General features: G+C 41.2%; 2 protein-coding genes across 7 annotated transcripts in view; both read right to left on the reverse strand.

Annotated features, from left to right (window-relative positions):
* The window catches only part of col15a1b (collagen, type XV, alpha 1b), a 37,734-nt gene extending 36,877 nt beyond the window's left edge, over positions 1 to 857 (reverse strand). For all 4 annotated transcript variants that reach the window (XM_030115657.1, XM_030115654.1, XM_030115656.1 and 1 more), the window contains exons 1-2: positions 728 to 857; positions 385 to 449 (exon numbers count right to left, since the gene is read on the reverse strand). In XM_030115657.1, coding sequence (XP_029971517.1) covers positions 385 to 449; positions 728 to 738 — 76 coding nt within the window. In that variant the 5' untranslated portion in view covers positions 739 to 857. The remainder of the gene's footprint in view (positions 1 to 384; positions 450 to 727) is intronic.
* Positions 858 to 4,717: 3,860 nt separating this feature from the next.
* LOC115405663 (solute carrier family 12 member 7-like) lies at positions 4,718 to 26,957 on the reverse strand. Of its 3 annotated transcripts, none has more exons than XM_030115300.1 (28): positions 26,720 to 26,957; positions 26,212 to 26,394; positions 20,766 to 20,857; positions 19,890 to 20,015; positions 15,284 to 15,430; positions 14,469 to 14,523; positions 14,193 to 14,323; positions 13,973 to 14,097; positions 13,765 to 13,869; positions 13,263 to 13,474; positions 12,981 to 13,148; positions 12,656 to 12,754; positions 12,465 to 12,522; positions 12,127 to 12,301; positions 11,249 to 11,367; positions 11,055 to 11,153; positions 10,842 to 10,961; positions 10,628 to 10,732; positions 10,074 to 10,242; positions 9,641 to 9,836; positions 8,905 to 9,074; positions 8,209 to 8,340; positions 8,011 to 8,118; positions 7,426 to 7,527; positions 6,556 to 6,728; positions 6,363 to 6,377; positions 5,813 to 5,946; positions 4,718 to 5,710 (listed from the first exon to the last, which is right to left on the reverse strand). In XM_030115300.1, exons 2-28 carry the CDS (start codon positions 26,348 to 26,350, stop codon positions 5,619 to 5,621), a joined length of 3,366 nt encoding a protein of 1,121 aa, XP_029971160.1. In that variant the 5' UTR covers positions 26,351 to 26,394; positions 26,720 to 26,957; the 3' UTR covers positions 4,718 to 5,618. The 3 variants fall into 3 exon arrangements, with proteins under 3 accessions (XP_029971160.1, XP_029971159.1, XP_029971161.1); XM_030115299.1 differs by having other exon boundaries at positions 26,694 to 26,957; XM_030115301.1 differs by lacking the exons at positions 7,426 to 7,527; positions 26,720 to 26,957 and having other exon boundaries at positions 26,212 to 26,350.
* Between the last annotated feature and the right edge of the window lie 684 nt (positions 26,958 to 27,641).

Consider the following 27,641-nt stretch of genomic DNA (forward strand, 5'->3'; position numbering starts at 1 on the left):
CTTTCAAAAAATATATTTTCCCTCTTAGTAGCACCTACAGTGAAACATGTTGGTAATCATGACTTCATCTGTAAAACAAACAAGCACTGTAGATCATTGAATTAACAGCATCTACAATGAATTTGATTGTCCCGGTTTGTTTTTTGCACAAGCAATCGGTTGGCTACATCACATGGATGTGGAAGTTAAGAGATATTCTTGTTAGATGTAGGGGCAGCGTGACAAAAGGTAGCTTTGTCCACAATAGTTAATGTAAAATTCACACTTGGAGCAAATTGCTTTGCCCTACAAATCTCCACTCAAAGATTGATCAGCAGGATGTTTGTTTGCAGAAACAATGTTGACACAGTGCAGCAGCAGCAGCAGCAGCAGCATGAATCTTACCTTCTATAACCTGCAGGGCAGAAGCCATCCAGCAAAACCAGCAGAGATGCAGGGCGAGAGACCACCTGAGGAGACACATCAGGACACATTGAAAGTTGTCAAGGCTCTAGATAGCCATGAAAATACAAAACAATACCACAGGAATCTTAAGATACATCATCATGGGCTAAATTGCAGATGGGGGATATTAAAATATTTTTTGCAACAATAAATTACAGAATGAAATTAAAGTTTGCTCTGAGGAGTTGCTCCAGTGCCTATGAATAAATGAATTGATCGGTAAAAAAAAAAAAAAAAAAAAAAAAAAAAGTCTGCGTATGCAGGAAATGCTGATGTTTCTTACCCTTCAGACATTTTTTTTCTCCGAGAAAGTGAATAAAAATCCAGCTTTGGAAGTGAACTGCAAGTAAATGTGTGAGATGAAACTCCAGCAAACTCTCAGGTCCCTCTGCCTGACTGCAGCAACCAACTGCCTCTCTCTCTCTCCCTCTCTCCCTCTCTCTCTCTCTCTCTCTCTCTCTCTCTCTCTCTCCCTCTCTCTCTGCACAAAGACTCTCTCAGTCTGGAGCTCAGTGACTCTCAGGACCCACACAGTTCGGAAATTTGACTCCATGAAGAAGAAAAAAACCCTCACTCAGCAGACCATCTCCTCTAACCTGCTTCTTCAGACCATTTCCTATATTTACTTTTTATCATCCACAGTTTATTGAAGATTTTCATTAAAGTTGCAGTAATCTGTGGCTGTATCTTCTATATCACGATGCCTTACTGATTTAGTTTGATATTGTTCTACCAATATTTGATATGAAATGTTAAATACATTTTAAGTTTGGAGAGAATTCTAAAAAAGCTTCCACTGAATGAAATAATAACAGATGCAAATTCAACCGTTGGACTGATTTGTCAGGCGCCCCCCCAGGCAAAGATTTGCTGACCATCCCGTATCCCTCTCAGTTTGCATATGACGCTCCCACCCTGTAATCACTGAAAGCCTCATTAACCCACAGTGTCAACAACAGAAGGCAACTTCATGGCATTTTATCCACAAGATCCACCAGTGAGATAAAATGATTGCATCTCTGCTGATTTGCATATCAGTTCAGTTTGATTTATTATTTGATAAATGTGAGAATATCTGCTTTATGAGCCAACTATAATTCCCTTTTATATTTTTTTTCTGGAGGAATCTTGTCCCAATTATTTGTGAATAAACTCAGTCCCTCTGACAGCATAACTAAATGTGTTCAGCTGTCTGTTGCAATAAAATTAGAGCAGATCTGAGCATTGTGTGGCCGGAGGGCCACATGTGGACCTTTGGTTGTCCCAGACGGGTCTGCAGGAGGTCAATGAGAAATAATCAAATCAAGCATAATAGCTTTTTTTTCTTTTTTTTTTTTGGTAGTGAAAACATTCAGGAGCAGTTTTGCTGTTTCACAGCAAAATGAAGAGTTCTTAAAAGAAATGTGGACTTCTGAATGAGGTCAAAAGTCAAGCCTTGTGTGTTCCAAACACACTGACAAATTAAGTTTGGATGCAGCACAGGAACTCTTATAATAACCATAAAACTAAACGCAGTGTATTAACTGACAAACTCTATCTATTATAAGCAGAACTGAAGTCAGTTTAAGGCTCACTCCTCCACAGCTGACCGTTTTTCTGCAGTCGCTCTGAAAAATGTTTTTCCTCTACATATACAGCATCTTTAGCATAACTTACCTTCTTGTCAGCTTCTTTGGCGTTGACCATTGTGAAGATATTTCTTCAAGCACCCAGCACACAACACTTTCCAGTATCAGTTTTGAACCACATGCTGCAAGATATATTCTAGACGTGAGGTGACATGAATGCATTTTTAAATTTAAAAAAAAGGATATCCTATACTCCTTTTAGAGAATGGAAATGTAAATAAAAAAGTATTTTTAAATCATTATAGTTTATTCTCTTTTTCATCTTTTGACTGTTTCCTTCAGTTGTTGCAACACAGGATCATTTCTCACCATCTCAGTCCAATCCTGCCTCCTTTAATGTTACACCAGCCACCTCCATGTTCTCCGTCTTTACGTCCCTCTAAGTGAAGATCAGAGAACTTGCCTCAATTGCCAAGTTGTCTGACTTTTTTTTTTTTTTAACCAAACAGCTCTTATTTTTAATAAACCCCTCTGCTAGTAAAAACTGATTTAGCGAGTTTAAGTGGGTATCTGCTGTTTGCCAGTATTTTTGTAGTTGTTCTTATAGGGAGAGCTGCAGGGCGTTTGGAAGCTCAAGCATGAGCCGATGTTGAGGTGATTGCGGGAAACTACCAGTCATCAGATTAGTGGACATATGCCTCAGGCTCAGCATCATGTCAGAAAGATTCTCTGAGAGTTTATCCCTCCGAGAACAGAAGAGACGCGATTATAAAACACTGCATAGATGATCATAAATGCGTGTAGAAGTTTAAAGAAACAAACAGCATTTCGATAAATATCTCAAGCTGAACATAAACAAAACTTCCAGAGTGCATTGTGAAAATAATCCATCTTGTGATGTTAACACCCATCTATTAGTAGATGCTGGAATGCTAATGGCCCTGGGAGAAAGAAAGAAAGAAAGTCTCCCCCACCTACTCTCCTTTCCAAACTGCAGCCTCCTCACTACACTCGTCTTTAGCTCCTCTGCTGGATTTAGCTCTCAGTTGGCCAATATTGGTTAAAAACGAGTTCACCCAGAGCGTTTGGTTCATGCTGGAAGGTCAGGAGAAGCTGTGGGAACATGCTGGTAGCTTAGCAGAGTTCAAGAACTACATTATTGGGACTTTCCCCGCTTCCCAGTAAAAGTGGGACTATTTCTACTTGTAACTTGAGAACACAGCAATTACCGATATATCCTACGTGGGAGAGACAATTAAAAGTAACACAGCCTCCACAGACTCATTGCATTTAAAGATACAATTTCCAGACAGACTACCTGATGACAAACCATTGTAGGTGTCACAGTTGAGCTGCATACGAGTATTTTAACCATTTGCAATGTTTTTGAACCAGGATACATGATTTCTTTACATTTGTTCCTCGTGCAGGATCACTACAGACTCCTCTCATTTGCACCCTAAAAAAAATACAAAAACAAGAGCAACAAGTGAAAGGCTTCTGGATGATAAAACATCCCACATTTGAAAGACTGAAGCGTCTGTGCACCCACCAATTTCTCCCCTCTGTTTTATGCGCAGCGACACTTGCGGTCGTCGTTTATTTTTATGTGGATCCTGACCAGCAGACAAGACTCTCACTGGGCAAACAATAAAGAGTCACATTTCACACAATCCCCTGCATCTGAAGCACCGACTGCACTTTAAACCCCAGCAAAGAGCAGAAGTTGAAAACAAGAGGCGATCGGAGCACCGGACTGGGTAGGTTGTTGTTGTTTCGTGCATGCTGACCCAGCTAACCACTCTCTCGGACAAACAGGAAGCCATTTATCCAGGGCCAAGTTTTCATGCAGCTTTCTTACCGCTGCTCCAAGATTGGCCTTTGTTCCTTTGTGAGTGGAGAGACAATGCTGATTTTAGGATTAAATTGATTTTTGGACACTGAGCTCAGGCTGTTATGCAAGAGATGACAGCAAACCAGTTAGACACTCATCTAGGTCAGACAATAAAATAGGTTGAAATCCAGATTCAGTGGATAAAAATAAAACAATAAATAAATCTGTAGGCGTCACCTCGGCTCCACTGTCAAAATAGGCCAGCAGTGGAAAAAACAAACGATGACAAGTAGAAATTAATCAGAGAGATCACAACCACCCATTCAGCTTCATTTCCTCTGCATACCAACTCCCCGCGTTGACATTTCCTGGCTTTTGTATGTGCGTGTCTGTAGATCCACGTTTCGTGTCACGTTATGGGAGGTTTCTTCAAAGTCCGCGCAAACATTCGTCACTGTGGATGAGCTCATTACGCAGGCCGTCCTCTTTAGAAACAACATCCACATCTCTAAAGATGAAATGGGCTGTAAAATACTTTGTTTTTAATATCAGTGATTTAATCCCCTTAAATTAAAGCTCAGTTTAAAATAATGGTGTTAAATTCTGCTTACAGGAGGGTCACTGTCCTGCGTAGTGCAGATGTTGCCGAGTGGCTTTCTGCAGAGCTGGATGATCCCACACTGAGCAGATTCAGGGGTGCTGAAACAGTTTACACTCTTTCAAGGGCACTTAAACAGCTCGTCGGTAAGAAAACCCTAATAAGTCAATATTAGTAAAGATTTGATTTGGACACTTTATAAACCAAGGTCTGCAGTCATTCATATGTATCAACTTTCTTCACACAACAACAAATGAAAGTTTCCAAGTTAAACAAAGTACGAAACATTTTAATTTGCAATCTTCTTACAGAAAATAAAACAGTACATATTATAGATAAATCTACAGGTGCTGCACAATCTACAACAATGACTTCTGGAAATATACTTCACCCTGATATACTAAAACAAACGCTACATGGAGGAATGATCTGAACTCCGGACAACGACTCAGTCAAACACAGTTATAATTCAAAACGACACTGAAAAACTACAACAGTCACCGATAATTTGGTGCATTTTCACTCTATCCTGTCCAGATCACATTTGGCACTTCAATATTTTCAGTTATACGCAAATTAGACAAGCAGCTAAGCTACTGATTATAGGGAATTGGTTGATAGTAATCAATACGTTAGTTTTAACTCACTGTTACTCAGAAAAATGTCTAAATTTAAAAGCACATACATCTTCCACACTCATTTTAAAGTCAGAATTTTGATCAGTTTTGATGAAATTTACATTACCAACACTGGCATAAAAAATAGATTTTCATTTTCCAGTGAAACTGGTGATCATCTCGGCAGAAACGAGCCATTAGTGAGGACTCTCCTCCAGCAGGTGTCCAAAAACAGTGACGAAGAAGCATTTCTGCAGCGCGGCCATGTCGACATGCGGCAGAGCGGAGGAACCGCAGCGGGGCGGGGTGTGAGCGCTCTGCACTCGCCACGCAGTGCATTGTGCTCCGGCCACCCCGTAGGAACAAGCCTCTCTTCTTCATAGAAACCGCGGTTGTCCAAAACGTCAAGTGGCGCTCCAGTGTCTTTCCTCGCCACATTGTGGAACAAGGCTCTCGCACCAGACGAAGACTTCCCCCCAGCCTCGCCCTCCTGGTTCCCGCGGTCGAACCGTACATCCACCGGGCGCCCCTACCAAATAACCTGAACCCTGTTGGTGTTAGGAGTAGATAGTGATGACCTCCCGACCTCCGCCACGAACCAACAGGACACGGTCAAGACCTTCCATTAAAACCTCCAGGAACTCCATATCTGAGAGAAAGCACCGAGTCAAGGTTACTACTGGAAATAGTGTTTGGCACAAGATGCATGATGGGATTAGTTGAAACTTCGCATTGCGCTTGAGAAGGATACAGTTCTCATCGCCTTTCTTGTTCTTTGGTGGGCCTGGCATGTTGAGCAAAACCAGCTGTGCATTGTGGGACTTCTTGACCAGCACCTCGTTCAGCTTCACTGCTGTGTGCATCCGCCGTACGTTGGACTGGTTGCTGCATTAACAACCAACACTCTCAATGAAACTACGACACCACAAAGCAGACACTTCCAGCAATGAAAGAAAGAGTGAAAATTGATTTGCATGCAGGCTATTAGTCGTTAATAACACACAGTCTTGTAGGACAATGTACACCTAACAGGGGTGTCAAGCCTATTTTGAGATTTTTTTTCCAACTAGAAATTGTAAAACATTTGTGATTTGTCGATTTCACTCCACTTTATAAGAGGTTTTATTGGGTAGCTGGATTCTTAAGCAGCATTTTATGGTTAGTATTCGATTTGAGGAAATGAACTGTAAAGAGTTAAGTTGTGCAAATTAGGGTTAGTTTCATACCGACAAACCATCAGAGGTACATTTCACATGCTTGAAGAGTTCATGCAAACAAGTAATGAAAGACAAATAACTCACAGGGTTTCATATTCTCTGGAGAGGGGAGAAAAAAAAAGAGAGAGATAAAGATAAATATTCAAAATTGGAGCTTTAGTTGCGCATTTCACTGGAGAGATTTAAATAAACAGCATGTTTCACATTGTGTAACATCCCCTCTTCCTGCATTAATAAACAGCCTTTTTAAATTCAAAGCAAAGCTGTATGTACTCACGGTTTCATATTAAACATGTCCTTGACGTTTCCGATGCTTTCTCTCTGTTTGTTCTTCTCCTGGAACAGTTTTTCTTTGGTCCAGGTCATGTGGACCCGGTCTGGTGGCGCTCCAGTCGCTTTGTCGCTCACCAAAGCGTGAGACGCCGTGTTCCGGTCGTGGATCAGCTGGGCCTGAAGCAAGCATTGACATCAGTTTCACAGTTTTATCATTAAAATGCACGGTTTGGATGCTGTGCATGACTAGATCACAGCAAAAATTAAAGTAAAAGGCAACAAACATCACAGGAACAGTGAAGTGAGGGAAGCAGGTTTAAAACAATAATTCCTCACTTTGTGGAAAAAAAAAAAAGAGTGTTAGGAGCAAAAACCTTCCACTTTGTTGAAAAAAGACCCTGCTCAGTCTTGAATGAGTTCATGACATTAAGCTGAGACGTCGTGTGACAACTTAATGTCAAAACTGAACGCGTGAAAGACGCCATGGTGGTGAGTTTAGGAACACATGGTTAGTACTGGATTTGAAATGAATGAGAAGAGAAACCACGCTGAGTCTCAGGCAGACCTCTGCTGCACCACCGGGTCACATTTCAAAGCCACTCGCTGAGAGCGTTTGTTTCCCCCTTGTGGCGGCCGCCGGTCTCTGAGACTTTCTGGAGGACATGGCCGGGAGATGGTATGAAGGGAGGACAGCAAACCGAGCAAGTGGAGTTAAAATGGAACGGGGAGGACACTGTCAGCAGGAGCTGACCGGACCGGACGAGTCCGCCCAGCTTCTGCTGACAGAGCCCAGTGAAGCGCTGCGGGCGGGGTGGGCGGACGGATGATACGATGAACAGGCGGCGTCACGGCGCCACGGCCGACCGGCGACTACCTCGTCCTCGGGAATGGACTGAGTGTTGAGGGGCGGGGCGTCGACGCCTGAACACTTCTTCCTCTTAATGGAGCCACGTGACACATCTGTGATGCTCTGAATCTGAGCGGCGCCGATCGCAGCACAGAGACCGGGGGAAAAGTTCAAAGGTCAGCAAGAGCAGAACAGACACTGAAGTCTTTGGGCTGTAATGATTCTTACAATCTGTGAAGTCTTGGCTTTTATGATTATTATTGTTATTTTTATCCTTTATTTACTTGGCAAATATTTTAAATCTCTTTTTTTGAGGTTTCATAGAAATCCTTTCTACAAGCGCCCCGACTTTAGATTATTTATTGCCAATTTTTTGTTGAGTTGCTGGACCTTAACGGTCTGAAAGAGATGTCTGCGGTTTATCATATTTAATACTGATAACAAAGCAAAGGTAAAAAAAAACTGTTGGGATGTTTGTTTGGACATTAGTGATTAATGCATCACTGAATTCGATTGCACAAAATATATACACACAGCACCGCACACCTAATACTCCATAGAGCACTGCAAAGAGACAAAACCAGACATGACAAGCGAGGCGTGTGATCATACCTCTCTCTCCCTCTCAGTGCGTGACAGCTGCATCTGCTTCAGCATTTCCGTTCTCTGCTCCATCATCAGAGTTTTCTCATAGGTGAAGGCTGAGATGTCGCTGTCGTGCTACAAAAGCGACAACAGTTTCACACTAAGAAGACACACACACACACACAGCAAACTACGAACCAGACAGTCTCAAAACCAGTGACTCACCATCTCCACCACCTCCACCACTGCATCCAGTCGCAGATTGTAGATAAACATCTGCAAGTCTTTCTTCATCTGGATGGAGTTGTCGTCCATCTGGGCCACTGTGAAGATTCGCATCGTGCACTTCTTCCACACCTGGAGGAAAACTCCCATCAGTGTCAGCTGTCAATGTAAAACTCCCAGTTTGTGTCAATGAACATGATGATCAGTAAATATCATTGATAAGGAAGTAAAGATCTGCACCCAAATGAATTAGATACTGCAAGCTGAATATCCCCTGACTTTTCATTTTATGGCTGAAATTTCTTGTTTTACAGGAAAATTGCAAGAGAACAGTTCTTTGTGTGAAAGTAGTCCAAAACTTTAAAGATATGAACAGTTTGATAATCACGTGTTAAAAAAAAAAAAACAGACTCAACTATTACACTGGCTTGAAGAGGCAGTAAATTAAGAAAACTGAAACAAAGATGTGAGTTCATTCACGAGGAGAAGAGGACAAACACACAAGCTGAGGCTGCTACTGTGGAAAAACTATCTAGTTCATGTTGACCGAGTTTCAAAATTCAGGGATGAACTGAGTCCAACTGTGTAACAGAGACATTTCTTTCATGCAGGAAAATCAGAATCAGTTCATTCAGATTTTCAACAACATATACTTTTGTAAAAAACAAAAACAAAACTCTACACACACAAACACACCTTGTGCAGGCTGATTAAAAAAGGCAACAACATGAGGAGGCCGCCGTCGTGCACGATCCACCACACGTCAATAGTCCCGTCCTTCAGCCGCTCCTGGTTACCGGGGAAATGATCGATGTTCTTGGCGACCAGAAGAGCCTGATGAGCAGCCGTCGTCTCTCTCACCGTCTCTGGAGAGACACACAACAAACGCAGCGCGACGGAGCGCAGTCGGCGTAGTTATTCTTCACTTTTTTTCACTTCTTCATCCACAAAGATGTGGGCTGTTGCACAGCTGCAAACGACACAACAAGCTGTTTAAAGCCATCAGCGTTTCTGAAAATATCAGATCATATCAGTAAAAATGCTTGAGATGATTTAACATGGGGAATATAAACAAGCTGGTCCAACAGCAACAATTTGACTAAAATTTCAAGAAGTAATAGCCAATAAATTTTTCAACTGATAAAAACAGTCTTGGTTATAAAAAGTTATAAGAACTGGAACGAACATCAAGCACATTTGAGGCATTCCATTAAACATAATAATAATCGTGGGGGGAAACACTGCCAGCAGCACTAAACAGGAACATGTGTTCTCCATGAAATGAGCTTCAGAGAGCTTCTTGTTCAGCACACGTCAGAATTGCATACCGATAAAATATCTACGCTGAATAGTTGCATCCCTCAAAGTGAAAATGTTTTTTTTTACTGGCTTGACTTCATCTCGCCACCCTCTTCTCGCTGGTGTACTTTACCTATAAAGTTCCTCCTCGCGGTGGAGTCCCGGGCCTGTTTCCAGCCGGCTGGCCAAGCCATCAGGACAGTGTTGTGTTTCATTCCTCCCAGTCCCGCTGACTGGATTAATATGGAGAAGCCGTCTCGTAAATTAGACGACACCACAACGTGGGAAAAACCTTTGGTCCGCTCTGCTACCATGGCGGCTTTCAGATTCTGCAGGCAGAAAACAGTGAATAGGCAAATTGAAAAGAAGAAGGGAAGAAAAAAAAAAAAACATGAACTGCACAGAAAATTTGTGCAGAAAGAACAGAGCAAAATAGCTTTTTTCTTGTTCATTTGAATGGAAGCACAAGACACCAAGATAAAATCACAGTGCAAGTTTAGAAGATCAGTGATCTTTTTCTCTGGTGAACGAGCACGGAGAGGGAGCAACAGAGGGGACTGACAAACCTGCTCTGCGGTTTTGGCGTCCTCCTCGCGGGTCATGAAGGTCCCTTCCAGGACCGAGCAGACGATGGTCAGCCCCTTCCCCGCTTTGAGCTGCGAGGTGAAGGACAAGAGACGGGGGTGTTTCACGTTGAGCTCCGGGTCCAGTTTACACAACACCAACAGCTGAGGCCTGAGGATCCAGAGACACAGCAGACTAAAATGTTAACGCCAAAGAAAAATGCATATTATTTATTGTGATTACATATATTCTGATTTATTCATTTATACAGCAAACCAATTTTTTTTTGTTCTGTTTTTTGTTGGACCAAATGAAAAGTTGGAACTAGTGACTGGTGCTTTCAAAAAGGCTGCAGATAATGTTTAATTTCCAGTATAAACATGGTGTGTTTATGAATAATCATCCTGTAGACGTTTGAATAGTTTGAAATAATCAACAGAAACATTCACTTTTACTTTGTTTTCAAGGTGCATGATTAGCGCAAACCCACAACTTCACGAACATTTATGTAAATAAACAATCGGTTCTGAGGTCATGCGGTCGCCGCTGTACTGACCTCCAGTTTTTGGTGTGCAGCGGAGTTTCCTCCAGATGGATGAGAGCATAACGCGCTGCATTCAGGGACAGACCTCTGATCCCATCTCCCCATTCCTTCACTGCCCTGAAATGAAAGGTAGGAACCGCTCACCTTATATCCACGTAATATTAATTCTTTAAAGCTCAGACAGCATTACCAATGGACTGCTTCAGCAGTAAACTGCAAGACTCACCCTCTATATTCAATGTACTTATAGATACAACCAGCAATCACAATGGCGACCAGGGCGTAGTACCAGGAGCAGATGAACATGAGGGAGAGACACAGACTCATCCCCAAGAAGGACAGCGTCCTAAAGCACAAAACACTGACTGATGTACCAACCACAGTTAATATGAGATGGAGAACTTATTTTATTTTATTTTTTTAGAAAGCACATTCTCACCAGTGATAAAACTTGAAGCGAGGCCTCCAGTTTGGAGCGCGCAGCAGAGTCTGGACAGCACAGGCCAGGTTGACGAACAGGTAGCACATGAGGAAAAACCTGAGCGGACAAGCAATCCAGTGAAGAAGAACGAATTCAGTACGAGAAACGGCATGCCGAGAGATAATTCATGAATCCTGCAACAGAGCACACACATGGAGAGGATGGGGGCCACATCGTCCAGAGACGCAATCAGGATTCCGATCTCGCAGATCCCCACTGTCAGCAGAAGAGCCCAGGTGGGTTCACCGTTCGCCTTCCCGTGACCAAAGACCTGAGAGACGCAACCGGAAAGGACAAAAAAATTGTCATATTCCAATAACAACAACAAGGCTGGATTGATGCAAACAAAAGGATCAATATGTTGCATCCTGGCTTTTATTCTGTTGTAATATAAAGTAAAAAATAAAGAAATCAATCAAAAGTGTTGCAGCTAGACATGGCAGTATGACATTATTAGCCATTAATGAATAATTGGTATTGTTAATATTAATATTCTTATAATTTGGCAAATTATTTATGTGCTTATTTTATATTTGTATTTTTTATTCTTGATTAAAATGAGGGTTTTCAGCATTTTATTCATTTATGTCGTATTTATATTGTTAAATATATTTTAAGCTTCATTACACTGAATTCAATAAACATTGTTAGTATAGTTTTTTTTTTAAAGCTTCCATCTTGCCACTGACAGAATTTAGCTTGCTTCCTTCTCACCTTCATGACTCGAAGACCATTTTAATATCTGGTAAATTGAAAAAAAAAAAAAAAAAAAACCTGCTAGAAAGCAGCGTAGTGAACCACTGACACCGTCAGTCAGGCATTAAAGCGGCTCTGGGACTTTCCAGTATTTTTACAGACAATATTCCACCAACCATGAAATTGAGATTTATCCAGCCACTCTGGAATAATTAATGTATTTTCCTTTCTTTACTCTTTTCTTGTATTTTATTGCACTCTGGTCATTACTTGTCTCTCATGATGCGTGAATACAAAAGTGAATGAAACTCAAAGATAAAGATGAAAGGCTAACCTGTAAGAAGGGGACGATGCCGTCCCGAGCGATGGCCTGCAGCAGCCGGGGGGCGCCGGTGAGGCTCTGGAGTCCGGCCCCACAGCAGGAGAAAAACGAGCCGATCACGATCACCCACGGAGACGGCCAGGCCAGAATACCGAGGACTGGATTCTTCTTTACCGAGAAGCCAAATCTGAAATATTCCCAAACGTACACAGAAATTAAGAAAACCAAGTAATAGTTTGAGCTCTATACTTTCACAAACACATTTCGTCAGAAAAACTCCTGGGAGAATTCAGTAAAATAGACACTTGTTTGTCTTTAAGTTACGCTGAAGGGACAGTATTTTCTCCTACTTGTCTCTCAGCACCACTCCTTCAATACAGGCTCCAAACAAGACGACACAGGAGATGTCTGACCGTCAGGCTTAGGTAGAAAATATCAACAATGTAAAATGCAAAATTAAAAAAAAAAAATGAATTGAGAAAAGCGATCAGTGTTGTCAAAAGGTGTTTTAACGACTTGTGATGTTTGTGCTGGAGGATACAGATGAAAGAGGTGGTGAGGATTGCCAGGATGGTTCCGACTGGGATGGACCTCTGTGCGTCCCTGAGATCCCCAGATCTGTTGGATCCAGCCATTATTCCTGATAGGAAACACACACAGATATACATTTTACTCACGATGTAATAAATGTATGTTTCAGTCGTTTTCAAAGACGGAAACATCCAACATCAATATCTAGAATCAAATACATATCTATCAGTCTTTGTATGGTTTTATTTACTTTGATCGTGCTTTTGTGTTGAAGAGTCATTTTTAAAAAGAAACCTTTGAAAATAAAAATGCTCCTGTCTCACTGAATAATCTACCTGTGACAGAGGGGAAGTAGATCCCCACCAGCAGCGTAAAGTAGGTGGCAATGTCATTGAGGACATAAATGTCATCGGTTTCTTGAGCCGGCTCCTCGGGTGAGACTGAAGGCTGGCTCTTCTTCTCTATCACCATGCCTGCTGGACCGTAATCACCCCACAAGTTGTCTGAAGGAAAAAGAGGAAAACAACATCAGCATCGTCTCTTCAGAAAAGAATGTAACACTGTTGGCATGTTTGGAGTTCAAGAGAGGAATTTCACTGGACGTTAGCCGTTCTCACCTTTGATAACGCCACTGAGGAGTCCAGGTATGGCTCGTATTTCCGTTAAGTTGTTCAAGTTGAAGTACTCGTCACATGTTGCGTTGGGATACTGGCTGTCGCAGAAGTGGCTCCAGAGCTGAGTGGTGACTGTCACGTTTTGGACGTCCTCCGTTTTTGCGCATATTTCAAAGTTCTCATTCTTCAGGGAGCGATTCCCCAACAGGCAAACGCTGCGGACGAGACAGGGCAGAGGGAGAGGGGCGTCTGCTGCTTTGAAGGGAGTGTCTAATAAATCATCATAAAGGTTATTGGATCAGGACATTTTCATGCACTGAATGCACATGCTGCTCGTTATTTCCGTGTAGACAAATAAGTGGTCCAGTTCATAAAAAGCTAATATCTTCTTATTGATAAACGTAGTACATTTTAAGCAATTATGCATCCACCAGGAAACAAAAGCCTACAGACAGTATCTGTCTGGAGAGACAGCTGATTAGCACAATAAATAGACGCCACTCACCTAAACTCTGGCGGCTCAATGAGGGTCTTGATGACTCCTGCATAAGTGGCCATGATGGAAAGAATCACGCAAGACAAAAACACAAGAGCCAGCTTGTTCACATACCTGCAGAAAAGAAAAGGAACAACTTTCAGCCTCCATGCTGGCACTGTGCGTGTGTGTTTATATGAGTGGAAGTGAGGGAGTGCGTGAGTCCGTGAACACTCACTTAACCCCTACAAACACAACCAGGGCCATCAGGAGGAGGCAGCACGTCCCATACACGCGCATGTTGTTGGACCATGCGTCCCCGTCGCTGCCCTTAAACACCGTGGCTGTCGGGACGATGTAGATCTGGAGGCAGGCGGACGGCCAAACCCAAAGTGAAACGAGACGTTAACACACACCGCAGGCAACCCCTGATGTGTCTGAGGCACAGTGTGACATACCAGCAGGATCTCTATGGTTCCCAGGATGTACAGCGACCCGGCGAAGGTGGTTCCCAGGTAGAAACAGAGACCCACCGCTCCTCCGAACTCTGGACCCAAAGATCTGGAGATCATGTAGTACGAGCCTCCGGCTGTGCGGAGAGAGAAAAATCCAGGTCAAAAACTGTCAACAATGTGGTGAAACACATTAATAAAATTTAGGAAGTGGTTGAAATTCCTCTGGTGTGTCTACTGCAGAGGAAAAAACCAGTATTAAAGACAGTAATTAAAGCATACCTGGGACAACGCCGTTGGTTGCGATCGCACTCATCGAAATGGCTGTGAGCAAAGTCTGCATAAGAAAAACAAGCAAGATGCTCATTTGTTTATTTTTGTACGAGAAAACATCCCCTTCTCCCCTAAAACTGTAAGAAGTATGTTCAATATGCTGATATTTGACATGTGAAATGCCTTACATGTTACAGCCTTTAATTCAGTTTTACTTTAATTTTCTTAATTATTTTTGATCATCAATTGGTGCCAATGAAATCTACTACTTGAACTCCAAAATACTAACTCAGAGGACGCAGCCGAAGAGCACCAGTGAGCATATCACGCACTCATGTTTCTTTATGTCGCTGGTGTGAAGGCAGGGCGGTTATACATTGTGTTGTGAGCGGTCTCTTCTCTTCGTGTCACATGAGCGCTGAGCATTTAAGTTCATGCTCCTCAAACAGTCGGCTCTCTGTCTCGCCATCTGGATCTACTGACGTATGAACTGTGGTCGTGAATGAGACTCAAATTTTCTGCTTATTTTGGGGACTTGCTCCTTGGAACAAGGGTACAAAGATTAACACCCAAGCCGCCATAAATCTAAAAAGGAGAGCATATCGATGGAACTCCAGTTTATTTACCACATTGTAAACTTCACAGCCAGCTGCAGATACATTATCATTCGCTTAATTTAAAATGATGGCGAGGAGGGGCTTTCTCTAGCTTTCTTTTCATCACACACAGTAGCATTAATAGCCACATTTTGAGATCGAATTGGACGATTAGTCATATTTTTTTTGGCATCAGATGTTTTGCAGTTGAGGCTGTCGGCTACTCACACAGATGCAGCACATGAAGACGATGGCGAAAGATCCTAAGATCCCGGCTGTACCAACGATCCAGGTGAGACGCAGAAAGAGAATCACGCCCAGAATATTCTGCATGCAGGGCAGGTAAACCCCGATGAATGTGCCCATCTGAGGTACCTGAAAAGGAATGAACACATGCAGAAAGGTGAGACGCATGGAAAGAAGGACAATGTTTTGGCTGAGTTATAACAGCGAGGAAAATGGTGACTGGCAGTAGAGTACTTCGTCTTTTAAAAATAAAACGAGAAAGAGTTTTCCCTGTATTGTATATGCCTATGAAAGTTAACATCTGACAGCAATTTTTCCATGCTACCACGAACCCACTACTTGTGACTGGTTATGCCTGAATTCATTCATTTATTTTCCCCAGTTAGCATAATAAATTATTTATATTGCACTCTTCATTAGTATGGCTTCATAATGCCTCCCTTGTCTTGTTTTCTTGTTTGCAGAGTTTTGCTTGCTGTCGTATTTTTTTCTTTTTCTTTGCAATTAATCTAAAAACATTTCTATAATACAGAAATGTAAGTGATGGATAAATAGCTGAAAATTCACAAACACCAGACAAACTATTGGAAATTTGTGGGATTTACTGGGCTCACCTTTTCATTTTTCCACTTTTGTATCCATGGGACAGTTCAGATTTTTTGTGCAGAATAATTAATATTTTTGTATTAACATAGTCCAAACACAAGAGTCCCCAATTTACCCAATTTACAAGGCATTTGGAAAAAAAGAAAAGCAAAGAAAGAAAAGACATTTTATTCTTGTAAAATAGAGTATATGGCTGAGATCTTACACCCCCCAAATCTTCTAAGTGAGACCAGACTGGCTTTAGCTCCTTGGAGACTTTCATTCTGTCTTTAACTTTGTCAGTCAGAAGTCATTCATTCTCCTCTTCTGTCTGTAAACTACTTCGAGGATCATCGCCCTGCAACCAACATCCATGAAATTCAACAATGAAATCAGACTAGTTCCACACGGTCGCCCACATCCATCCATCATCCACCGCTTATCCAGAGCCATGTTGAAGGGACAACAGTTTAAGAATTAATGCCCAAACTTCCCAGTCTAGAGACACTTTCTCCATCTCTTCTGAGAGGATCCTAAGGTGATCCCTGCAATATTCTTTCCACCGCCTGATGATATCAACACTTGAGGTCGACAGCTCTGCTCCTCTCTTCACCTGAGGCACAACCAACCACGATATATAGACTGACTGCCTATCAATGAACACCTGCGCTCTCTCACCCCTTCACGTCTGCCAAGGAGACATTTTCCAACTCTTTCTTTGTGCCTCTCTTTCTGTTTTTTTCTGACTCGTGTTGGTGGCTTCGTTGGTTTTGCTACTCAAATCACGGCCTCTCGCTACAGCCGCTGGAAGGTCCGCTTTGAAGAGAGTGCCGAAACTTGTGGTTTCAAGGGGACCAGTGTTAAGACAGTTAGTTCTGGATTTGAGTTCAGGGGAGTTTTGACACATGCACAAATGAAACAGACTTTCTCAGAAAGTCCCTGAAGTGACCTCGGGTCCAGGTCAAACAGGGCTGCTGTGAAAGCGCCCTTGTGGACCTGATTATCATGGGAGACCCTACCAGGGCCAAAGAGTCCCAGACAATGACAGATCAAGTGGTCCCCCAGACTCCCCCAACACGATACGGTGACAGTTCACTCACCCACATCCACCTATAAATATTAGCTCCGATGCTTGACACAGTGACTTCATAATGGCACACTTTAAAGTGCTTTATTTGTTTTTTAACTTGTGCAACCAGTTTCCTCCAGGGCAGAACTGTCCACTCTGCGCTGACAGCGCGGAACACGGTCTGCTCCCTTTTAGGTACACACACGACAATTCATGAGAATTGCCGTTACAGCGGCTGCTCGCTTTGAGCCGCTGCATAGCCGTGAACGGGAATTTTCAATTTATAGTGGCGGGGAACACACTTAAAGTTGACAGCAATAACAGCTAATATAGAAATAACAAGGATGAACTGACCAGAGTAACAATACAACACGGATGTGAAAGGAGCAGTGAAAAGGTTTGTCTGCACAGAGAAGAAGACATGCACACTCCAGTAACTATTTGATTAATTTTAGGACATCAGAGATACCTGTGACTTCTTCATGGAATACAAACTGTATCAGATTATGTTTACTGAGATTTAAAAGAAAGAATTAAGAAAAGTAGATATATCTTTTCTTAGACCCCGATTATCAGCTAATATTTCTCTTTCAAACTGATTTCTTGTTCTTATATTTAGACCGGTATTTGGAGTCAATCAAAAGTGTCACTGAATTCACATAATGCAGGCTTAGTAATTGTCCTCGGGCTAGAAAACTACTCAGCACGGTTAAAGAAGTGTATCTTTGCAGAATCTACAACACTTTACATGTGCATAATGTATATCTCCTACTTCTTCGCAAAAACAAAAGAGTACATACCATTTTCCGACCTATAAGCACCTTGTCCTGTGCCTTCTCCATTGCACTCAGCTGTCTGTCTAAATGCTGCAGAGGGCCTGCTGCGGATTTCCACATCTCCCACATCTTGTCTCCTCTGTTACTTTATCTCTCTTCACCGTCTCCATGTTCTCCCGCTCACTGTCTCTGCATCGTCTGTCCTTTTCATTTTAGACTCCAGCTTCAGATGATCATGACTATGAGCTATCATTAAGTGGGCGGGTTTAGGGGGAAAACATCATCAATGCTTCGACAAAGAGCTACAGTCCAAGGTCCCACCGTCTTTCACCCAAAGGCTCCCGATGGTTCGTGTCAGCAGCACCGCTCAAGAAGCGAGCACCGCTGTTATTGGAGCAAATTCTCAATGACTTTATTGACCTATTTAAATGGCTGCTGACTGCAGCAAGTATAAATTTTGCCACGAGGGATGTGGACAACTATAAACCAATGAGGTTTTGTTGATTTTCCATGCTGATTCCAGAGCGTTTATAGACTATAGACTTTCTTTTGGGTTTCGTCTGTTTTATTAATGTTGAATGCAGCTGTTTGTAGCGCCTACGACACGGTATCATCACTGCAGATCGTGCTTTTTGCTGCGAGAAGACACAGGGGTCTTGAAAAAAAACAGTTAAAGATTTCACATAAGAAAATTCACTTTTTTAGTGACTGTAACTTGATTTTAAGTGTGAATGAGTGTGAGGCTGATCGTGTGACGCGAGCCCTGGATGAACCGACGGCCTGTCCTGGGTGTGTCCTGCCTTTTGCCGGGTGGATGAAGGACAGCCGAGTTATTTTATAACCCTCCGGTGTGTATATGAGTTCTTCCTTGTGTCTGTCTCGAACATGATCTGATCCAGTCAGCTTGACTAAAGGTCAGAGAGCCAGAGAGCCACCGACACTCCGTGCCTCTGGCTGGCACTCAGTCACAGCCTCCTACATTGTTGGAGACGTGGATCTCCTCTCCAGATTAAAAGACCTTTTTTTTTTTTCAGACCAGCTGTGGAAAAGCAGAATTTTTCCCACAATAGGCAAAGTATTTACAATGCATAATGAAATGCAGACAAAAGGTTAAAACAACAACTACGATGATCAAGTGAAACAAACATTGAAAATTCTCTCTCAAAACACTTTTATCCTTACTTTGTAGCTCATCATCTGGGACACTTTCACTCTGCTTTACTTTAATTTCTATCCATCTTGTATTTACCCACATACGGCTTTGATTCATCGTCACTAAGCGGGGTGAACGTCGACAGCGGGATCCTCAAATGGGGATTTATGTAAAAACTCAGCCTCATCATTTCATAAGAACTCAGAACTGTTGTGTAATAATTGGTGCAGCTGTATACCAATACACTAATGCAGCATATATTAAGGCTGTTGTCTCTGTTGTAATCAATATGTATAAATGTACATTTCTTCTTGCATGATTCTGTGGCAGCTGACAATAATATGTTATCTATCGAATCTTGAAAAACTTCATTGCTCGGAACAAAACTAATTGTCACAAAATTAAAATTATCCTGATGTTAGTGTTATTCATAAATATGCATGAATGTTTCATAAAGTTGACTATCCTACATGGAAAATAGTGCTTTTATTGTTGCTTTCAGTGAACTGTGGCAGCTCTCATTTCAATGTGGACTCTGCAACACTCGAATCCTCAAACCTGAACCAAAGATATGAGCTACTCTCAAGTCTTCTGATCCTTTGCAATAGGCTGAAATATACAACATGACTTTTGTGCTTTTGGTAAACTCTGAAATCGGTTCATTCAAAAAGTCTTAAGATGAAAGACCTTAAGTAACAGTACATCTCATTTTTTCCACCGCAGTCCTTTCTTTATTGCCTCGTGACAGTCCAGAGATCAAAGTCTGCATTATTTCAGTGTGTATTAAAGTTCGGCGGACTGAAAAGACCCATTTATTTTGCTGTATTGCAGCGTTTTTTCACCCAAAATCAGAGGAGTAAGATTATTCCTTATTCAGACATTTTTGAAAATAGAATCTTGATGCATTTTGCAAACATTTTTAGTTGATTTTCGGGGAAAGTGCGCTGCTGCAGCGTGTCGTTGCAAATGCAGAGATAAAAAAAAAAAAAAAGAGACGGCTGGTACCGTGGATGTGAACCTCCTGTAGTCATCCTCTCCCTCTTCGTGCTCACACGCCCCCGGGAACAGGTTGGTGTAGTTTGACAGCTTGTTGAGGAACGATGACACCATGGGGGTGCTGTCCATTTCCTCCTGCAGGGAAACGATAGAAAAACCAAACCAAGATTTAAAGATTGCGGTAGATTTAAGAAATGTGACCACATTACCGCCACAGTAGTCTCCTTAATTGTGAATTTATTATTTATGGAACTGCTGCATAGTCTTCAGATTTTAGACTGAGCTTCTATGTAAATTAGCCTGATGTTTGGTTTTATTCTACAATGTTTTAGTCTCACCTGATATGTTATGAAAGGCAGCAGCTCTTGAACAATCACACTTTAACACTCACTGTTGCATCCACCGTTAATATTATCAACAAAATCTACAGGAAAGGATTTAAGAAATTGTCACACAGCTGTCAAAAAAGTGGAGAAGTTTCACTGTTATGAAAGAGGCGGTTAACTTTCTAACTGAACAAAGTGATTCATGGCTCTATGTGAAAACACATACAGGGAAGAAAGGATATTTTGTGAGAAAAAAAATCTCGGTGTAAAAATGTTTAGTGTAATTATTTGCTCCAAATGGAAAATCATAAAGTGACGTTTTTTTGTTTTGTTTTACATCTCATACAAAGTAGGATGAATTGAGCACATTTGGTTTTAGTTCTTATTAAACGGCAAAATACATGTGACGCCCTTCTTTTTCATCTCTATGGAATCGATTCACAGCCTGCAAGAATTGGCATTAACTTTTACTGCAGAAAACTGAATTATTTTGCGATACTAATTGTGAGCTTGGAAGGTTCCTAAAACACTGACGAATTGCTTTTTTTTTTGGCCTTACCTCGAACAGAGCCATGTTTTTCCCATCATAATAGGTCTCTGTGTTTCCGTCTGAGATGATGAATGGACTCGACTCCCTGTGAGTTTCATCTCCTGTTGGGATACAAAATGAAATTGTTACAACACAGTGACACAGCAGCTTCTGAAACACGGTGCAGAAGAATCCCGAGTGATTGTGTTTATTGCTGACAGCTCCAGTAACTCTAGCATTACTGTGAGAGAAGAACTGTACCACAGGCGGGACAAGATGTTTAAGACATGCACATTTATTTGGGTGTCCATTTTGCCTGGCCTGAAACTTTTTTTTCCAAGGCCTAAAATGCATCTCTTGTGCATGAAATGAATAAATGAACAGAGGTTTGATTGTTCAGATGTTTTTTTCTTGTCAAAACACCAACAACATTCTGACTAATTGTCATCAAAATGCTCTTTTTGCAATACACATGCAAATCACTGCCAACAAACCACGGTGGGCCATATTTTGTCCCCACGAGAATTTATTCATAAAAGGCTAAATGTAACTGTCACACTTAAATTGTGTAAATAATCAGAACGTCATAGACACAGTTTTCAGGTATTTCGACACTTATATAAACGAAAAAGTTTCAATAAAAATCTTCAGTGTTTCAAAATATGATGAATTCTTGAATGTAGGAAAAATATAGGAATATAGAAAAAAATGATCAGATGTTATAAAATATATATAATAATATATAAATATTTTTCAACTGTAAAAAAATGCCCAGGTGTTGACAGCATAATGATGAGTGACATTAAAAAGGAATGTATTGCTGCAGACATGTACGCTGCAAAAGAGGTATTAGACCGAGGAACCTGCGGCGTGCCTCTGGTTCTTCTCAGTGATGACTGAGGAATTAAAGCAATTAAAGTCTGGTTTTACCATAAACAAACCTTTCTAACAAACATGTTGCTTATATAATTTGTTTTAAAGGCTGCACTTAAGACCACCGGATGAGCATAAAATACAATAATAACATTTTATTTAAATATCTGCATTTCCCATCATGCATAGCAAGTTACTTATACTTTTCAAAGTTTATTTTTAGATCTATGTTTTAGCAACTTTCAAGAGCAAAGGAGGTCAGTGGTTTCCACTTACGACAAGACAAACTGGCCACAGTTGAGCTTTGAGCTAAAATCTGCTTCTGTTAAAGACAAAGAAGCAGCACAGACGAACAGGAACTCGCCTCTGACACACCGCCTTTCATTTCGGCTGGTTTTGCCCCTGGTTGCTATTCAGTGGTCTCAGCGCATTAGATGTGGTGTATTGTCTCACAGGGGAACACTCTTGTTGGTTCTTCTCTCAAGAACGAAAGATTGGTTGAAAATCGGTTGAAAAACACATGATAGTGGAAACATTGAAAAAAGTGGAGCCTGTAAGAATAAGTGTGTTAAAATCACGTAGTTAATGAACACACCTGGTAAAACTATGTTGGAAAGTATGAGAGATATCCTGGAGCTTTATAATTAACTGAAATTAAAAAAATTGCAGGGGTGGAGATATTATTGCAGACAAGGCTGCTGTTAAAAAAGTGAAATGACATCCCTGGTCAATTGTTTGATGGGAATATAACAGATCATCTTGAGTGAGTGAATATATTCTTGTCACTTGTGCATTTACAGAATGGAAAACTTTCTGATGTTCACCTCAGTGATACTAAAACCACCGGTATGAAAGACGTGTGATGAAAACAATAATAACATAGTAATTACATGCAAACGTTCCTTTAATTGATGGTTAAGCACTGCTGAGCCTCGCACTCATTGACTGAAGGTCACACACACACACACACACTTTATGGCAGATGAAGCACATGCACACGTGAACAAGCTGAGTACTGCATGAAGGGTTGACAGCAGATACTTCAGATCAGAGTATAAATGAGACGCAGCCCTTTTATAACAGAACACGAAAGGTTAGCGGTTCTAAAAAGGGCCAACAGACTGATATTTTGAATTTAGTAAAGGGTTGAATACCACGTCCAGGACGTTCTGACATTCCTTTTCTATTAAAATTGTGTTTTCCGTGCAAACTTTGTGTTATTGGAAAACTGCGTGCAGAAAAAAGGTGCATGCACAGCTCAGGAGTTTTTTGCTGTGGGACTGGACTGTACATGATCTGGACCTATTGATCACTTACTCCCTACAGCTGAGCTTAACCGGTAAACACCCCCAGATTCATTTTAATCTGGCAACAATCTTTTATGTAGTACCGAAGTTACCCAGCAGATGTCTACGTTTCTATGTTTACAACAGTAACACTTCCTTCATAGACAGTGAACTGTGGTCCAGAAATTGTCTCCCTTCATTGATTTAAAGCCATTGCTAATCATTGAATTTATTTGCTGTTATTGTCTTCAGTGGTTCCTGTAAATCCTCCCTAACCAAAAAAAAAAAAAAAGTCATCTCCAAATAAAACCACTGTGAAAATGGTCGACCTACTGAGGTCATTCAAATGATTTCTAGTGCAGTTGGATGAATATTTGAGCAAACATGATCGAGGCACTGGGTGGGTTTGGTTGGAGTAAATAAAACTCAAAGCCAACTCCTTTAAACCGGCAAACAATTCAGCGTGTGACAGTTAAACGAGGAAAAAAGTCACAGGGGCCGAAACTAAAAATACATTTTCCTCACAATCACTGCACAGGGACAGGAAGGCAACTTAACTTGTCTTGGCAGCAAGCCAACCACACAAGACCAACACAACAAAAACAGTGCTGCACTGGGCGATTAAACATCTTCTCAGTGCTGGATTTCAAGAGTGGATCGATCTAAATATCCATACCCAGTCAGATTTCATTTTTGGCTACACTGATACATTTGTAACTCAGAAAATGAGAGGAGTGAGTGCCATGTCAAAGGTATAGTGTATTGCAGGTGAGTGTGTGCGTGTGTTTGTTAAGGGAAGATCACGTGAATAATTGAAAAGAATATATACACAGCATGTTATCGTAACATGACTCATCCAGCTGAGAAGACGCCAAACCCTTTCTGTTTTTATACGTTAGCTAAAACACATCCATAAAGTGGCATCTAGTTTTAATGATCATCACTGATAGTTACTGTCAACATCTGCAAAATGACAAGATAACACGTGAGCAATGTGTATCGTCTCTTTTTATCTGAACCAGTATTTCTGCCAATCGTGAAATTTACGTTTCTCAAAGTATTTTATATACTGTATTATGTTTAAGTTTGGATAATGGGGATTCTGGGAATCGCTTTGGAAACAGTGTTGTATACGTTATGTGCTGCTGTCTATTTTGAACTGTATTACATGCAGAAAGTTGGTCACAGGATACGGTGTCGGAAAAAACATCATTTCTGCAGATTGTATCTCGTCGAATCAGCACTTTGTACAGACGATGTGCGTCCACCTGAGTTCTGCCTGGATTACAAAGAACATGCAGTAAAAGTACTCACTACTCCAGTTGTCTTTGGAAATGGTTCAAATCAAGGGTTTATTGAGTTATAATTGCAATTGCATGATGGTAAATATTGTCTACAGTACTTTATATCTAACCATGATTATGTTTATAAAAAAAAACTGGATAAGAACTATAACACACATTTTAATCCTTCAATTTGAATCCAATTTTACAAAATCAGGCAGTCGAGTCCAGTACTACGAAAACTGTCTTTTCTAACACTTTCTTTATTGTCCAGTGTTTGTTTTGCTCTGGTGCTTTTCTTTCAAAACAGTGTACTATTTGTTGTAGGAACACTGGACTCATTATCTTTGTTTTCAAGAATGTGCACATTAAATTACAATTCTGTTACAAAAAGTCAAACAGTCATCAACACATTAATAAGATGATAAAGTCTGGAACAGTATCAAACATTACGTTCCATCAGAGTCAACACTGGTATTCACTTTGTGAGTACATCTACCAGACCAGTCACACAGTATTTTAACAAACTCTTTCCTACCCTTTACATTTATCATCGAGGATAAAACAACAACAAAGATGGCATGGTTGCTAAATACGCGTTTTAGACTCTGTAGTGCACATGGCTGATGAAACATCATCCTGAATTATACAATTCTACACAGAATGTGCAAAATCAAGGAAGTTTTGACCCACTGAATGAACCCATATGTGACTATGCATGCAAAAAGCTTCAGCAGCCACTGAGGTTAATAACTTACACTGAAAACGCATGAACACACAGCAGACTCATTACCTGCTGGTTAATACAAAACCTTGATTTAAGCTTCTTGTGCCACAGGGTCCAGTTCTGGAATTAGTAAAACTTTATTACTGTACAGTATTTTTTTTTTTTTAGCACAACTGACATATTAAAGGGTTATGTGTGATGCTACTACGAACTCACACTCCCAAAAAGATAATTATTTCCCCTCGGATTAAGCATGTGTTTGGAAATTACTTTACTTAAATGAATGTTCTGTAAAGGATGTGTCATTTTCTAGGTTGATTTTCCACCACTGACTGAAAATGAGGTTGTCGCAGCAGTGAGCCAGCCAAATTTCAATGTGTTACTTTAAAATATTTAACAATCACTCTGGTGTTTTCTGTGTCTAGAATCTCTTAAAAAAAACCTCAACAGCTTCAGAAGTATGTCTTTCATGATTCATCCTCTTGACCATCTTTAATCAAACACAGCTGATCTCTGAAGTGGCTCAGACAGAAAGGCGTGCACAGACTCACTCATTCATATCAACAGATTATTCAAAGTCACTACACGACAAACAACTCTTTGGATTGTGGGAGGAAGACAGCATAACTGTAAAAAACCCAGAAGGTGCAAACTCCACACAGATTAGCACTGGTCCAGATCTGAACCAGATCTACCAACCTGTCAGCCAACTGTCCTACATATCAAACTAATATTCTTGATACAATTAATTTTAAATCAATTTCTTGGATTACAAACATGATCATGACGACTCTGGGTAACAGAAATGTTAGTAATCTGTCATGAAAACAAGATGGAATTGAAAATGTAGTGTATAGTAAGGAAGTTTTGTTGGTTAAAGCTAAATTTTCTTCTTCTTTCCATGAAGGTAAAGGTAAAACATGGGGCCTTTAACATTTGAACATTTTAACCCACTCTTTACAGCTTCTGCTTCTTTCTTCCCTGAGCTCTGCTTTGCTGTTCTATCGTCCCGCATGTCAGGATGAAGCAGAGAGACCCAACCAACAATCATAGCAAAAACAGCTGAGGGCTCTGCCTTGTGCTGCACTCATCCTCCTGGCAAGTTCCAGCTGGTTGAACCCTTGAAAACTGCCATTTTGCATTTGTGTATGTGAAGCACACACTTGCCTTAACATGAGTGTTTGTGGCAGCAGGCTTCTGTTTGTGCACGCTCAGTCGGACGACGATGCACACCTATGCTTCACCCAGAAACCATTGTGGACGTGTGCAAGTCAGATCAGATTATGTGTATCTGAGTCTGCAGTTACCTGAGTCAGGTCCTTGAGAAGTGTCTGCATCATTTTCCTCCCTGAAGATCTTTTCAAGACTCACAGGTTTGCTTCCTTCAGCCTCAGCTTCTTCGTCGCCTACATCCTCCACTGGCACCACAGTGAAGTTGGTGGGCATCTTCCTTTTGTTTGTTTGTTTTTCCAATCAGCTGAAAAACAAAACTGAAAGAAGAGGAATCTGCTCATAAAGATTGCACTTGTTTCTGGACTTTCACCCCCACAAGAAAGAAAGTCAGGAGGGTTAGATTCCTTTCAAGGTTCTGCTGAAGTAATTGAAAAACTCTGGTTTGACCACAACATGGATTTGGATCCACTTCTCCTCTAAGCTCAGGCTATAAAAGTGCCGCCTCCTGCACATGGGGCAGGCCAAAGTCTTCCAGTGTCTCTCCTTGTTCCTTTCCCTCCCTTTCCTCCCCCCTCCTCTGCTTCCAGACTATTGTCCCATGTGACCCTGTATTTACCATATGAAGGGAGCTGCAGTCCTTACATGGAGGATCCTGTCGCTCCTCCCTTTCCTCTGACAGCCTCACTCCTCAGACCTTCTCACTCCTAAAAGGTGGAGGGAAACAAAGTATCCACAAAAAGTCCTGAAGTTGTCCATAAGAGTCCACAGACAAGAAACACTGGGTCAGAGTTTAAAAAAAGTCAGTCCTGCTCTGATCTCTGGGCTCCAGCTTTGCTTCCTCCTTCCTCTGCCACCGTCTTCCTGGTTTCTCCCAGGTGAAGAAAAGAGGGTGTTACCTTTCCCACAGTGCATTGTGGGTAATGCTGAGGGGCTGATGTTCAGTCAAGCCGTCGTGCACGTGCTCATTGTGGCAGCAGAGGAAACCTGTTGTGAAACCTTGAAGCTGCGTGCTGAGTGCCAGCGGAGATGACGACGGGGAATTGAAGAGGAAAATGCACCGAGCTCCGAATAACAATGGACAGAAGTAAACATGTTTCCAGTCAGTGGGAACGACCACTTCTCTGGAACTTTCACAACTTGCTTTATCCCCATTTTATGTGGAACCTGTTTCTCTTAATTTGTACCGTCAGTAATCAAGTTGGAAACAAATATTATAAAGTTAAAGTGTGCATATATAATGAAAGACTATTTTTTAAAACTAATTTCATTTTTAAATTCAATAGTGTTGCAAACCCTTTCTGTGTTGTTTCAACTTACTTTAATGGCAAATTTTCAAAATAACACTCCTATGTGACATTAGGTCTGTTGCTAATTTTAAAGAGAAATTAAACATTGTAATTCTGTGGAACAGAAACTTTTTAAAAAGGAGCAAACAGGATCACAAGTTACCATATGGAAGCAGGATAACTATAGCAAAATAAGCATTTTCATACACAATTCCACCAAGGGGTCGGAGTCGTAGAGCTTTGGCCTCGCGTCGCCACGTCACATTCCTGCATACCTT

Source organism: Salarias fasciatus, chromosome 18, assembly GCF_902148845.1.
Source record: "Salarias fasciatus chromosome 18, fSalaFa1.1, whole genome shotgun sequence".
Lineage (NCBI taxonomy): Eukaryota > Metazoa > Chordata > Actinopteri > Blenniiformes > Blenniidae > Salarias > Salarias fasciatus.